The sequence below is a fragment of the Danio rerio genome, chromosome 17, assembly GCF_049306965.1.
Source record: "Danio rerio strain Tuebingen ecotype United States chromosome 17, GRCz12tu, whole genome shotgun sequence".
In the NCBI taxonomy this organism is placed as follows: domain Eukaryota; kingdom Metazoa; phylum Chordata; class Actinopteri; order Cypriniformes; family Danionidae; genus Danio; species Danio rerio.
The window spans coordinates 7,778,067-7,792,144 of record NC_133192.1 but is presented as its reverse complement, the minus strand read 5'-3'; the positions used below and the strand labels follow the sequence as shown (position 1 = coordinate 7,792,144).

The window sequence follows — 14,078 nt, the reverse complement described above, 5'->3', positions numbered from 1 at the left end:
TCTGCGCATGTCTGGCTCCAATTTCAGCAGTCTTTTGCGACAGTTTGTGCCCGTCAAGCAGGCGTTTTGCCCTCAAGGCGTTCAATGGGAAAAGGGGCTGTCGCGTCGTCCATATTTTTTACAGTCATTGGTAGTAACTGTGACTGATTTGCTAAAACATCACAGTGGCGTGTTTTGATATCGTGTGTTCTCAGTAGACTACTTTATAAGAGCTGTTAAGACGGCCATTCTTGGCAACCGAGTATTTGATGGGGAGAGAGATTCATTTGGTAAGTTTTCGTTTACTTAATTGTATCAGTGCACGCTCGAATCACGCAATTGAAATGGGGTTCATCTGGTTGATTACTGGAGCTGTTCAACTGTTTTGTTTTGCTAGTTCCAGACCTTGAAGTTGGTTTATATTCGCAAATTCGTTCAGTAACAACTTGTGACACGCTCCTTATATTGTTTGCCATGGTGCTTTGAATATTCAGTCAGAAATTACATCACAAGTGTGACTTATAAAACCACATTACCACCATTTAATTGACGGTGAGCAGTGTTGTACTTTGATAGTCATTGGCTGATAAAAATGATTTCACTATTAGGAATTTGCAAAAAATAAAAAATAAATAAAAATGCTTGATTAAGGAGAAAGTCAGAATATGTGAATATCAACTTTACCCCTGTGACTGATTGGCTTCTCTGTTTTGCATTGTGATGCTATTAGTGGTTCATCAATGCAATCAAGTACTTACTTACTATTTCATATCATAATAATACTATTTATTGTTGAAAAGTGTCATCATTACCCGGCTGACTGACATACATTTAATTTACACTCACCGGCCACTTTATTAGCTACATCTTACTAGCACTGGGTTGGTCCTCTTTTTCTCTTAGAAACTGTCTTAATTCTTAGTGGTATAGATTCAACAATGTACTCAATGGGCCCAAAGTGTGCCCAGAAAATATCCCCCACACCAATTTACCACCAGCCTGAACTGTTGATACAAGGCAGGATGGATTTATGCTTTCATGTTGTAGATGCCAAATTCTGACCCTACCATCTGAATGTCGCAGCAGAAATTGAGACTCATCAGATCAGGCAACATTTTTCCAGTCTTCTATTGGCCAATTTTGGTGAGCCTGTGTAAATTGTAGCCTCAGTTTCCTGTTCTTAGCTGACAGGAGTTACACCCGGTGTGGTCTTCTGTTACTGTAGCCCATCCGCCTTAAGGTAGGACGTGTTCAGAGATGCTCTTCTATAGACCTCGGTTGAGGCGAGTGGTTATTTCAGTTACTGTTGCCTTTCTATCAGCTGGAACCAGTCTGGCCATTCTCCTCTGGCATCAACAAGGCATTTGCGTCCACAGAACTGCCGCTCACTGGATATTTTCTCTCTTTTTCAAATTTTGAATTTAAGTGCAAACTCTTAAATAACTTGTATAGTATTTAGATGTGATGTGTTATTGGTGTTTGCAGTGGCACTTCATATCGAACATGTTTTTTATCTGCATTCACATTTGAGTGCAGTGAAGTCCCACATCTTCAAAATTAAAATTCATGTAACTGCATATAAATTTTAAAATATGCTTTTAGGCTTTGCTTACAGCTAGTAGGCATGGGTCAGTATAAGATTCTGACGGTATGGGAGAAATGACTCGAAATTATAATTGGCAGAAAACGGTCAAACTACCTGCTCTAAGCCAGTGGTGACAGCGACGAGAGAAGAAAAATCACCAATTGTCGAACGTTAAGAATTAAAAAACCTCGAGAGAAACAGGCTCAGTTGGGCACGACCATTTCTTCTCTGGCCAAACGTCTTGTGCAGAGCTGCAGTCTAGGTGCCGGAGGCTGGAGAACGCTGGACGTCCATCGTGGAGAAGCTGCAGGTGGTAGAACATTACCAAAACATTTCTTATGAAACTCAAAGCTCTTGTTTTTGTTGTGTTTGTTTTTCTCCAAAATAAGTTTAGTTCGTTTGATTTGTTCTTAAAGGAAACACTGGTGTACAGCGTGAAGACAATTATCAAATCAAACACCTACAACAAGATTTTTGAACACTTTTCTTTATTTAAAGATTTGTACAATACAAAAACAATGAAAGAACACTTTTTACAGTCGGCACAGTTACAATAAATGGAATAAACAGAGTGAAAATAAATCACAGCACAGAGCAGAGAAAACAATGAGTATCTGATTTTATGTGCACTCAATCAGAGCATAGCTTTAAAGGATCACGAAACACCAAAACACATTTTTTGAGCTGTTGACAGTCGTATATGTGTCCCACACTGCTAAAAACACTATTAAGACACCTATATTTCACTAACAAGTGTAAATTGGTTGTTTTTGCGTTATTTCAAGCAAATTTGTACTTCCTGTTTGAAACGAATTTTTGAAGCTGCGTCACGGTCATGAGATAATAGCGTGTATTCCAGCTTGCAGACTGGACGTCTGTGCCAGAGTGAGTCTTATTACGTCTTACAGTGTGTTGCATTAATGCATGAGTAAGGCTTGGTTCAAACCAATCAGCGCGCTCTATTGTGGAACTTCATTAATATTCATTAGTGTCACCGTGTTTACGCCACAAAGACGCCACGTTGTGTTGGCAAAACAAGCGTGAAGTGTTGCTTTTATAGTTTGCTGCCGTTAAGTTTCGTTTTCATTTTCTCTCTGTGAGAGCTCAGTCTCACGTGTGGATTAACAGTGTACGCGACGCTCGACAACAATAACTTGCGTGTCTAAGGAGGATTATTGTTTACCTGAGAGCTGTTCTCATCTGCAAACGCTGAGATCTGGATTCGCTTGTAGTATTCTCTCCATAAAGACGCGGCTCTAGTTGCTGGTGATTGTCCTGTCTCTACAGATTTGGTAAGTGAGCGACCAGTACTCTTTGTTTATTCAGTTTGTTCGTATCGAATTAAGTTACTATTGCACTGAGTGCAGAAATGTTAGCACCGCATTTTGTGACCGGAATAACACACGCGGCTTTCTGATGCTACCTGCCGTGTGCATCTAAGTTTCCGGGAAATGCGGAGTTTTTTTTCTCTCATTCGCCGTGCGGTATCAAACATTGCATGAAAAATACACGCTTGCAGCAGTTCCTTGAATCAAATATCTCGTTTGTCGCGAGAGGCATGAATGAATTCCCTGAATGAAAGAGCCAAACTGCAGTTAAAGTCCAACTTTTAATAATTTGGCAAATAATTCGACTACAGATGTCCATGTAAACACAGTCACATTGTCCGCTGTGGGTGTGTATTTTGACTCTGAAACTCGCGCGTGCACAAATAGACACTCCCACACCATCCCACTTTAGTTCCTCTGACACTCCCCCCTAAACAGAGCTGGACACGCCCACTTTTCTGACTTTTTCCAAAGTGGAGGTGTGAAAACACCCTGCTGAAACGAGGGGGTTTCATGGCCCTTTAACAGAAAAATAAATCATTCGTTCATTCATTTTCTTTTTGGCTTAGTGCCCTTGTTAATCTGGGGTCGCCACAGCAGAATGAACCGCCAACTTATCCAGCATATGTTTTAAACAGCAGATGCCCTTCCAGCAGCAACCCATCTCTGGGAAACACCCATACACACTCATTCACACTCATACACTACAGACAATTTAGCTAACTCAATTAAAAAAAAATATCATAAAATAGAAATTTTCTACAGAAAAATAAAATTTGAACAAAATATATAATTTTGAGTTAGTCGGCCCACCCAGCCCTCCCTCTTCTCCTACGCATGTGTCAGTTCATTACTTGAGCTGGAACACTTGATTGGCCCCATGCCTGCAGCTGGTCCCATTTTGGGAGTTACACTACTTAGTCGGTTGGGAGTCATCACCTCCGATCTCCAAACCAAAGCCAGCAGGATGGAGCAACAAGGCGTAGCCAGAAGAGTGGTATCCATAGAGAAAAAGGAGCCAAGTGGGGCTTATTCTTTTCTCTAACGCTTATGGATACTGACACTTGGTTTTAACTCAATCTAAGCAGTGACTTTTTATTTTTGGAAAGTGCACCATCTAAATTCTAAAATAAAATTTAAAAATGTATAAAAAATTAACTTTTTTAAGTGCAAAGTTGAACCTATGCTCTGATTAATCGCATTTTTTGCACAATAAGTACTTTTTAAGTGCACAGATAAACACAGTTAACATAGAAGTTCTCGTAAATTGAAACTGTGTCAGTCCAGTTTTTGAAGTTGAATTTCAGTTTAGTTCATTTCAGTGTGGTTTAAAAGGCCGAACACTGAAGAGTTAATCTAACGACACACAGCTCCACAAGTCCCAAACCAAGCAAGCCAGTGGCGACAGTGGCGAGGAACAAAACTTCACTGAATGACAAAAGTGAAGGAAAAAAACCTTGAGAGAAACCAGGCTCAGTTGGGCACGACCATTTCTCCTATGGCCAAACATCTTGTGCAGAGCTGCAGTCTAGGCACCGGTGGCTGGACGTCCATCTTAGAGAAGCTGCAGGTGTGAGTAGATCATCTACAGCAGGGGTGTTCAAACTCAGTCCTGGAGGGCTGGTCTCCTGCATAGATTAGCTCTAACTTTTTTTCAAAACACTTGACTGGAAGTTTCTAGAACACCTAGAAAGAGCTTGATTAGCTGGTTCAGGTGTGCTTAATTGGGGTTGGAAGTAAAATATGCAGGACACCAGCTTTCCGGGACCGAGTTTGAGCACCCCTGACCTACAGAGACTCGCAGAGACTCGTCCGCCACTGGGGCTTTAAGCAAGAAATGTATTGTATTTCTTACTTAATCTGAAAAGCATTTTTTAAAGTGCACATATATCCAGAGATAAAACAGAAAGCTGAAAATAAAAAATAGGTGAGGGCTAGGGTCACTAGTTTGAGTCCTGACTAGACCAGGAGGTCTTTCTGTGTGGGACTCGATCCAGCGCCCTTCTATCTGTGCGGCTAACATTTAGCCATCTTGCAGCCCTGTGCTCTATGCTGTTTTTCTAGCTCAATCTGAAAAGCATTTTTTTAAAGTGCACAGACATCCAGAGATAAAAAACAAACAATAATAAAACTGAATAATAAAAGTAGGTAAGGGCTAAGGTATGTGATTTGAGTCCCAGGTTTCCAGGAGGCCTTTCTGTGTGGGACTCAAACCAGCAACATTCTTTCAGTGTGCGGCAGCCATCTTGTAGTTCAGTTTATTTTTATTTTCTTAGTTGTATATTACAATGCCTTTTTGCTTTCTGATTACTCTGCTTTTCCTTGTCTTTTTCATAGGTTCGAGTAACAACAACTGGAGCAGAAAGGATGAGAAGGGCCTGATGCGCCTCGCCCTGGTCACATAACCAATGGCTTCCTCCAGAGGTAGTTTGTAGTACATCATCAGATATGCTACAAACAGTGTTGGCGCGTGACTGACACCATGCTTGCAATGAATAAACAGGACATCTGTGGAAATAAAATCAGAAAGTAAGTCAACACAAAGGTCAAACAAACAGTAAGTGTTAAATGTTTGATGAAAAAGATCTTACTGTCTGGCTTTCTCAAGGCCTTTGCGATGAACTTTCCAGCAGGCCAGAAGTATTTTACGATTCGCATTTGGTCGTATGTTGTAGGCAAGCCACAATATTTGATGTCCATGCCTTCATAATATTCCGGTCCTGTAAGGATCTTTCCTTTTAGTCCTTTCTTCTTTGGTTTTCCCTCCCAGGTCATCTTCGGCGCTGCTGCATTTAGGATATGGGTGACTCCCAATTCCATCAGTTTGCGTCGATTTCTTGCTGTCTCTCTGCAAAAGAACACAATTTTGGTTAGTCTTTTACTAAAAAGGTTGTATTGCAAAATCTAGAATTACATATATACAACAGGAATGCTTGTTTCTGATTGGCTGGTTAACATTCTGTGGTCAGAAAACACAAAGCTGAAATAGTTCCAGGCAGGTTTGGACTGAATTACACTTCCAAATCACTATTATCACTATATAGATATTAAAATTGCACAACCAACAATAGACAAAAAATAGGTCAAAACAACATCTAAACAATGTCTTTAAAGGGATAGTGCATCCAAAAGTGAAGATTCACTCACTTTTTACCCACCCTCAAGTGGTTTCAAACCTTAATGAACTGAACACTTGTAACCACTGACTTCCATAGTAGGAAAATCATACTATGAAGTTTCCAATATTTTTCAAAATATCTCCTTTTGTTGTATTTTTAAAGACAAAAATCTTTGAAATAAGTCAAGGGTGAGTAAATGATGACAGAATTTTCATGTTTGGGTGAGCTGTCCCTTTAAGTGTGTATAAACTAATTAATTATTAGAAAATAAATACAGTCCTGAGGTGGAGAGTACTTTTCTAATAACAGTCAGCTATTCTTACTAAATTCCTATTAATACTCCTACATTTTATTTTATGACATGGTCTGTGCTGGTTTTTTGTGCTGTAGACTTACTCATCTCCAATGTAGACGTTGCGCCAGACCTCCGTAAATGGTGACAGGGGCAGTTTACATTTGTTCACGGTGGCTTCTATTTTCAATAACTCTGCAAGCTTTTGAAAGTCGAAAACTTCATTCAGCAGATTTCGAGGAGGCAAACTGCTTGGACCCGGCTGTCCAAGATCATTTCTAGGACTTGTAAGCTTGTAGTAGAATTCAGAAAGTTGATTCATCATCCACTCTTTGGTGAGTCCTTAAAGAGAAAACAAAGAAAACAGACTTAGATTTTTCCTAAAATATAAAAATCAACTGTTGAATGACTTTAAAAACTATATCTTTATCGTTATCTTTACAATTATGTGAATGATTTAAAAGACTTTTCAGTGTAATGCTGCATCTCAATGCTTTACCTGTTGGGCTGTGATCTTCAGGGGTTTCAGGAGAATGATCCACAGCCTCCTCATCGATCACACTGGTGTTCAAAGACCCTGTTGCATCTGGGACACTCAGCGGCTGTGGTGAATTAGGTTCGGTCTTTAGCTTTGCTGAGATGTCATGAAGCTTTCTGGAGAATGCACGGACTTTGCTAATCATCCTCACTTTGGTACTTTCTGGGAAAAAAAGAAGATGAATAATGTTATTAGAAACATCTCTACTTACTTACTCTAATCAATTAGTCTGAATTCATAGCCATAATTGCATCTTACTGTAATATTGAATATCAAATGCTCTGTTGACATTTACCTGTTGGGTTCATGGCATCAGTGATGTTGACATCCATTCTTTCTCTTGGCACAGGTTCCTGTTCAGAACTGCTTGGACCTGGGACACCTTCTGGATCAACCAGATCCAATTCCATTTCTGGGTCAGAAACACTTGTTTGCTCTGTGTCGATCTCATCCATTGCAACAGCGGGGTCTGACTTAGGCTGTATTGAGAACCTAAAACGCTTTCGGATGAATGCATTAATTTTCCTGAAGAGCTTCGCTTTGGGAAAGCCTGGGGAAAAATTATGATGTTATTTTCAATTACAAATTGTACAAAGAGCTATTTAAAAATGACTTGTATGCCATTGCAATATTGCATCTCATAAAGGTTACTGATACATTTACCTGATGGTCGGTCCACCTGAGTGGTTTCAGAAGAACCATTCAAGCCATCCTGGTCAATCCCTCTGCTGTTCTTCACGTCCTCTGTTGAAGGCTCTGCTGGTTCTTTCAGAGGTTTAGAAACCAACACAGACCTCTTCAAGTTGAAGGAAGTGTGAGGTTTGATGAGGTCGATGACATGTAGAATTTCTCTATACACAGGTTCCTTTTCAGAGCTGCTTGGACCGGGGACACCTTCTGGATCAACCAGATCCAATTTAACTTCTGGGTCAGAAACACTTGTTTGCTCTGTGTCGACTTCATCCATTGCAACAGCAGGCTCTGCCTTAGGATGTACTGAGAACCCAAAACGCTTTCGGATGAATGCACCAACTTTCTTGATGATTTTTACTTTTGGAAAGCCTGGGGAAAAAATATTATGTTATCTTCAATGACAAACTGCATAATTGCTTTATTATAATGACTTGTATGCCATTGCAATATTGCATATACACATTTGATATATTTACCTGTTGGTCTGTCCACCTGGGGGATTTCAGGAGAAGCACTGATGCCATCCTGGTCAATCCCTCTGCTGCTCTTCACGTCCTCTGTTGAAGGCTCTGCTGGTTCTTTTATAAGTTTAGAAACCAACACAGACCTCTTTACGTTGAAGGAAGTTTGAGGTTTGATGAGGTTGACATATAAAGCTTCTCTAAATACAGGTTCCTGTTCAGAGCTGCTAGGAACTGGGACACCTTCTGGATCAACCAGAACCAATTCAGCCTCTGCGTCAGAAACACTTGTTTGCTCCACGTCCACCTCATCCATTTCAGAAGCTGATTCATAATCGTTTGCTTCTGAAACACTCATCTCAACAACATTTGGATCTGTCTGATGCTGTGCTGAGAACCCATACATCACTGGGAAGTCTGCAGATGCCTTCCACATTTCCGGTTCTTCTGTAAAAATAATAGAGGTTATGTGTTATCTTCAACCACAGTTTGCATATTAGCTTAATTAGAATGACTTGTATGCCATTGCAATATTGAATCTCAAAGACTTTTGATATATTTACCTGTTGGTCTGTCCACCTGTGGGATTTCAGGAGAAGCACTGATACCACCCTGGTCAATCCCACTGCTGCTCTCCACTTCTTCTGTTGAAGGCTCTGCTGGTTCTTTTATAAGTTTAGAAACCAACACAGACCTCTTCAAGTTGATGGAAGTGTGAGGTTTGATGAGGTCGACATATAGAGTTTCTCTAAACACTGGTTCCTGTTCAGAGCTGCTTGGACCTGGGACACCTTCCGGATCAACCAGATCCAATTCAGCCTCTGGCTCAGGAACACATGATTGCTCCATGTCGACCTCATCCATTTCAGAAGCTGATTCATAATCGTTTGCTTCTGAAACACTTATCATCTCAGCAACATCTGGATCTGTCTGATGCTGTGCTGAGAACCCATAAATCATTGGGAGGTCTGCTGTTGCCTTCCACATTTCAGGTAATTCTGTAAAAATATTAGAAGTTATGTGTTATCTTCAACCACAGTTTGCATATTAGCTTAATTAAAATGACTTGTCTGCCATTGCAATATTGTTTCTCATAAAGACTGTTGATATATTTACCTGTTGGTCTGTACACCTGGGGGATTTCAGGAGAAGCACTGATGCCATCCTGGTCAATCCCACTGCTGCTCTCCACTTCTTCTGTTGAAGGCTCTGCTGGTTCCTTCAGAAGTGTAGAAACCAACACAGACCTCTTTAAGTTGAAGGAAGTTTGAGGTTTGATGAGGTCGACATATAGAGTTTCTCTGAACACAGGTTCCTGTTCAGAACTCCTTGGAACTGGGACACCTTCAGGATCAACCAGATCCAATTCAGCCTCTGGCTCAGGAACACTTGATTGCTCCATGTTGACCTCATCCGTTTCAGAAGCTGATTCATAATCACTTTCCTCTGAAACACTTATCATCTCAGCAACATCTGGATCTGTCTGATGCTGTGCTGAGAACATATAAATCATTGGGAAGTCTGCAGATGTCTTCCACATTTCGGGTACTTCTGTAAAAATATTAGAAGTTATGTGTTATTTTTAACCATAGTTTGCATATTAGCTTAATTAGAATGACTTGTATGCCTTTGCAATATTGAATCTCAAAGACTGTTGATATATTTACCTGTTGGTCTGTCCACCTGTGGGATTTCAGGAGAAGCACTGATGCCATCCTGGTCAATCCCACTGCTGCTCTCCACTTCTTCTGTTGAAGGCTCTGCTGGTTCCTTCAGAAGTGTAGAAACCAACACAGACCTCTTCAAGTTGATGGAAGTGTGAGGTTTGATGAGGTCGACATATAGAGTTTCTCTAAACACAGGCTCCTGTTCAAAACTCCTTGGAACTGGGACACCTTCAGGATCAACCAGATCCAATTCAGTTTCTGGCGCGGGAACACATGACTGCTCCATGTCAACCTCATCCATTTCAGAAGCTGATTCATAATCACTTTCCTCTGAAACACTCAGCAAATCAGGATCTGTCTCAGGCTGTGCCGTGAACCCAAAAAGCTTTCCAAAGAAGGAGAAGAATTTGCCAATTTTCGTCACTTCTGGAACTTCTGAAAAAAATTATAAGTATGATATGTTATCTCCAACCACATACTGCATAATTAGACTTGATTGTAAGCTATTTCTATTTCTACCATATTGCAATATTGCATCTTAAATGCTCAAATGTTGACATTTACCTGTTGGGTTCCTGGCATCACTGATGTCGACCTCCAGACTTGCTGTACACACAGGCTCCTGTTCAGAACTGCTTGGACCTGGGACACCTTCTGGATCAACCATATCCAATTCAGTTTCTGATGCAGGAACACTTGGAATCGTGTCACACAATTCCTCCGAATCAGTTGGATTATATCCAACCTCTGGAAAACAAAAACAAACATTGACATCTTCAAACACTGTTTAGACATGGATAATCAATATATATAGATTGGCGGGTTCATTTAGTGCACAATTGAACACAACTTATGTCAAGTACATGTATGTATGTATAACAGTTAGAGCTGGGCGATTTGCCCTAAAATCTAAATCTTGATTAAGTGAACATTTTAACTCGATTACGATTAACAAACGATTATTTTATTTATTTCATGCTTTGCCCTCACAGTTCACTGACAGGTTTTGGACAGTAAATATGCTCATGTTAGAGAGATTTCTGAATAAAGGGTGCATTACTTGATTTTAAAATAATTGAAGTAAACACACACTATCTACTATCTATGATTATTTATTGAACAACAACGCTAAACAACTAAAATTAAAACACACATAGCTTAAAACGTGTCTCTGCGCCAGCCACTGTCTTCACTGCTACCAAGCCGACTAATAACAAAGCTTGCGCCAAAAGTTGTTGTGGCGTCTAAGTAAATGTTTTTGAAAGGTAAGCCGAACTGTACACGTGCCCTTGGCAGAAGTTTAATATCAGAATAATACAATAAGCATAATTCAGCTTTAACAAAGTAAGTCACATGACTCCACACTCGGAAGTGAAAGTAATAGAAAAAATTGACCTGGAAAAATTGAATCTATTATAGCATCTGAATGTCGATTTCGATTACTTTTAGATTAATCGCCCAGCCCTAAAAACAGTCTGTATGTTTGTAGCTTAAAGACTCCCATTATAACTATTTTTCACTGTTTCCACCTCCTCAGACATACATTAAGATTTGAATGTCATGAAATAATTAGAATAATATATAATCTTAGATATATATATATATATATATATATATATATATATATATATATAGATAGATAGATAGATAGATAGATAGATAGATAGATAGATAGATAGATAGATAGATAGATAGATAGATAGATAGATAAATAGATAGATAGATAGATAGATAGATAGATAGATAGATAGATGGATATAAATGAATAAATCATATGTTTGTGTTTACTGAGTTATATAAACTGTTGCATGAATATTATTTGTAATTTCAGTCAACTCTATATTACATTGGTTATAACTCTGAAAGTGCTTTAAGAAGTTTAAACAGCATTTAGAAACAGAATCAAATGTTTCCAATCACATTCAGCATTTACATTATTCTACAATATTGGAGTCAGTTCACTGTAAATTCTACATTAGTTGTATGTACCCGAAATTAAAGAGAACCTTTTAGTTATTTTGAAAATATTTCCACTGTTTTCAATGATAAATACATTCTAATGTTGCAACACACTCCACAAACTATAACAAAAGCTAAATAAACAAGAAAATGTAATAGAAACGGCAAATTAAACAGTCTTGAAACAGTATCACAATAAGTAGGTGAACTGTTTATATCATGATTGGTATAAAATGAGCATCTCAGTCGTTGCCATTAAAGCTGGATTATAGCTTGACATTTTGTGCCAAGTCAAGAGAGAATTACAAATTAAATACCATTTATCTGCTGAACACAAAAGAAAATATGTTGAAGAAAGCTGTAATCACTGACCTCCACAGTTGGAAAAACAAATACTATGATTACAAGTTTTCACCTTTCTTCAATTTATCTTCTTTTGTGTTCAAATGAAACAAACTCACACCTTTGACGGTGAGTAAATAGTAAGTACATTTAAACTTTTAGGTAAACTATCCCCAAGTATTGGATTGTCAGAGAGGGTAAATGTTTAAAACTTAACCAGTTAGTAATAGTATCCCCAAAGCCAAAGCAATCAGCATTGTAATTACAAAGAAAGTTGTTGTGAAAGCACTGTTAAACATGTCTCTGTTCTACATTTCTGCAGTGTGTTGGTCAATCATAATAAAAGTTTCATATTTTCAGAAAACAGATCATTTCAGTGAAAACATTTGAGATATCTTTTGTCACTTGAAAGAAAGTTAGTTACCTGTTGAGTTGTTGTCTTCTGTGGGTTCAGGAGAGGCATTCATGCCACCCTGATCCTCACAAGTGTAGTTGGAAACTTCAACATCCATGTTCATATCTATAATTAGCGATTCAACATGAACTGTGAGTGGAGTTTCTGAAGAGTGTAATTCGTCGTCGACGAAAGCCATATTTCTCTGTTTGCTCGCCATAGCGTCTACCGTCTAGCACTAATATCGATAACTGACTGTACTGAACGGCTATCTCGAAATGAACTGAAGAAATTCTTTTTGCCCGAGCATCATTCTAACGTTCCACAGTTGCCATAGCAATCGAACGCGTGTTTGAGCAGCGCTCAGCGATTCCGCCATTTTGGATCCATTGGCTCTTAGCAGCTGCTTTGTTTTTATTTTTCTATTGAAAAGGTGCATTAAAGTTGAAATACAACCAGAAAGACGCCAGTAAGACACTTCAAAAGACTAGCGATAATCTGCACTTTTTTTTAACAGTTTAAAGAGTTAATTTGTAATATAATAAACATTGTTTTCATGAAATTCTGTACTTTAAAAGTTTACGGTCGAGCATACAAGTTATATTTGCATATTTATTTATTATTTTATTAATGCACGAATTTATAGACTTATTTTCTCATTTATTTGCATATTTCTTTATTTTTAATTTTATTTATACAGGAATTTATGGATTTATTTACCCATTTATTCATATACTTGCATATTTATTTATTGTTCTTGGGGGTTTCGTATTATCCATATTATGATGCTTACAAATGCAATTATATAATATGTGGACTTATAAACATTGTAAATAGTCTTTTTGTATTATTATTATTATTATTTTATAGGCCTATAAAGCTTATATATTTAATAACGCACGTGAAAATAACCTTTACAATAATAATGATATTACAATGGCAATAGTTAGTTTTTACGCAAGTAAATTTTTGAACAACCAAGCGTGCAGATCACGTGACGCGCGCTCTTAATTGACGTAGTAAAAGTGACTGATTTGCTGAAACATCACAGTGGCGTGTTTTGATATCGTGTGTTCTTAGTAGACTACTTTATAAGAGCTGTTGAGACGGCCATTCGTGGCAACCGAGTATTTGATGGGGAAATTCATTTGGTAAGTTTTCGTTTACTTAATTGTATCAGTGCACGCTCGAATCACGCAATTGAAATGGGGTTCATCTGGTTGATTAATGAAGCTGTTTAACTGTTTTGTTTTGGTAGTTCCAGACCTTGAAGTTCGCACATTCGTTCAGTGACAACTTGTCACACGCTCCCTATATTGTTTGCCATTAACCGCCCTGGGAGCTTTGAATATTCAGTCAGAAATCACATCACAAGTTTAACTTAAAAACCACATTAGCACCATTTAGTTGACGGTGAGCAGTGTTGTACTTTGATAGTCATTGGCTGATAAAATGAATTCACTATTTGGAATTTGCAAAAAATAAAAAATAGAAATGCTTGATTAAGGAGAAAGTCAGAATATGTGAATATCAACTTTACCCCTGTGACTGATTGGCTTCTCTGTTTTGCATTGTGATGCTATTAGTGGTTCAATGCAATCAAGTACTTACTTACTATTCCATATCATAATAATACTATTAATTGTTGAAAAGTGTCATCATTACCTGGCTAACTGACATACATTTAATTTACACTCACCGGCCACTTTATTAGCTACATC

The 14,078-nt window shown here is 38.4% G+C and overlaps 2 protein-coding genes across 12 annotated transcripts in view; one reads left to right on the top strand and one right to left on the bottom strand.

Annotated features, from left to right (window-relative positions):
* Nucleotides 1-129: 129 nt before the first annotated feature.
* LOC137488033 (uncharacterized) lies at nucleotides 130-12,748 on the bottom strand. 8 transcript variants are annotated; one of them, XR_012393191.1, is made up of 13 exons: nucleotides 12,388-12,748; nucleotides 10,227-10,409; nucleotides 9,663-10,097; nucleotides 9,112-9,546; nucleotides 8,559-8,993; nucleotides 8,011-8,439; nucleotides 7,505-7,903; nucleotides 7,137-7,391; nucleotides 6,803-7,003; nucleotides 6,408-6,645; nucleotides 5,484-5,740; nucleotides 3,411-5,400; nucleotides 130-2,209 (listed from the first exon to the last, which is right to left on the bottom strand). XR_012393191.1 is itself a non-coding variant. In XM_073928045.1 (12 exons), exons 1-12 carry the CDS (start codon nucleotides 12,575-12,577, stop codon nucleotides 5,165-5,167), a joined length of 3,696 nt encoding a protein of 1,231 aa, XP_073784146.1. In that variant the 5' UTR covers nucleotides 12,578-12,748; the 3' UTR covers nucleotides 2,040-5,164. The 8 variants fall into 8 exon arrangements, 7 of the variants coding, with proteins under 7 accessions (XP_073784146.1, XP_073784150.1, XP_073784149.1 ...); XM_073928045.1 differs by having other exon boundaries at nucleotides 2,040-5,400; nucleotides 8,011-8,442; XM_073928049.1 differs by having other exon boundaries at nucleotides 2,040-5,400.
* Nucleotides 162-14,078, top strand: part of tdrd6b (tudor domain containing 6b) — a 50,976-nt gene continuing 37,059 nt past the window's right edge. For 2 of the 4 annotated variants that reach the window (XM_073928042.1, XM_073928039.1), the window contains exon 1: nucleotides 162-269. The gene's annotated coding sequence lies outside the window, so the exon portion shown is untranslated. Of the gene's footprint in view, nucleotides 270-13,393; nucleotides 13,509-14,078 lie in introns of those variants that run through there. The other 2 variants (XM_073928041.1, XM_073928038.1) reach the window with 1 other exon arrangement.

Excerpts from the sequence above, each read along its gene's own strand:
- LOC137488033 (XM_073928045.1), bottom strand. The coding sequence starts at position 12,577 with ATGGCGAGCAAACAGAGAAATATGGCTTTCGTCGACGACGAATTACAC. Across the intron at positions 10,410-12,387 it reads AGAAGACAACAACTCAACAG|AGGTTGGATATAATCCAACT; the intron begins GTAACTAACTTT and ends TTTGTTTTCCAG. Across the intron at positions 7,392-7,504 it reads TCAGGTGGACCGACCATCAG|GCTTTCCCAAAGCGAAGCTC; the intron begins GTAAATGTATCA and ends ATTTTTCCCCAG.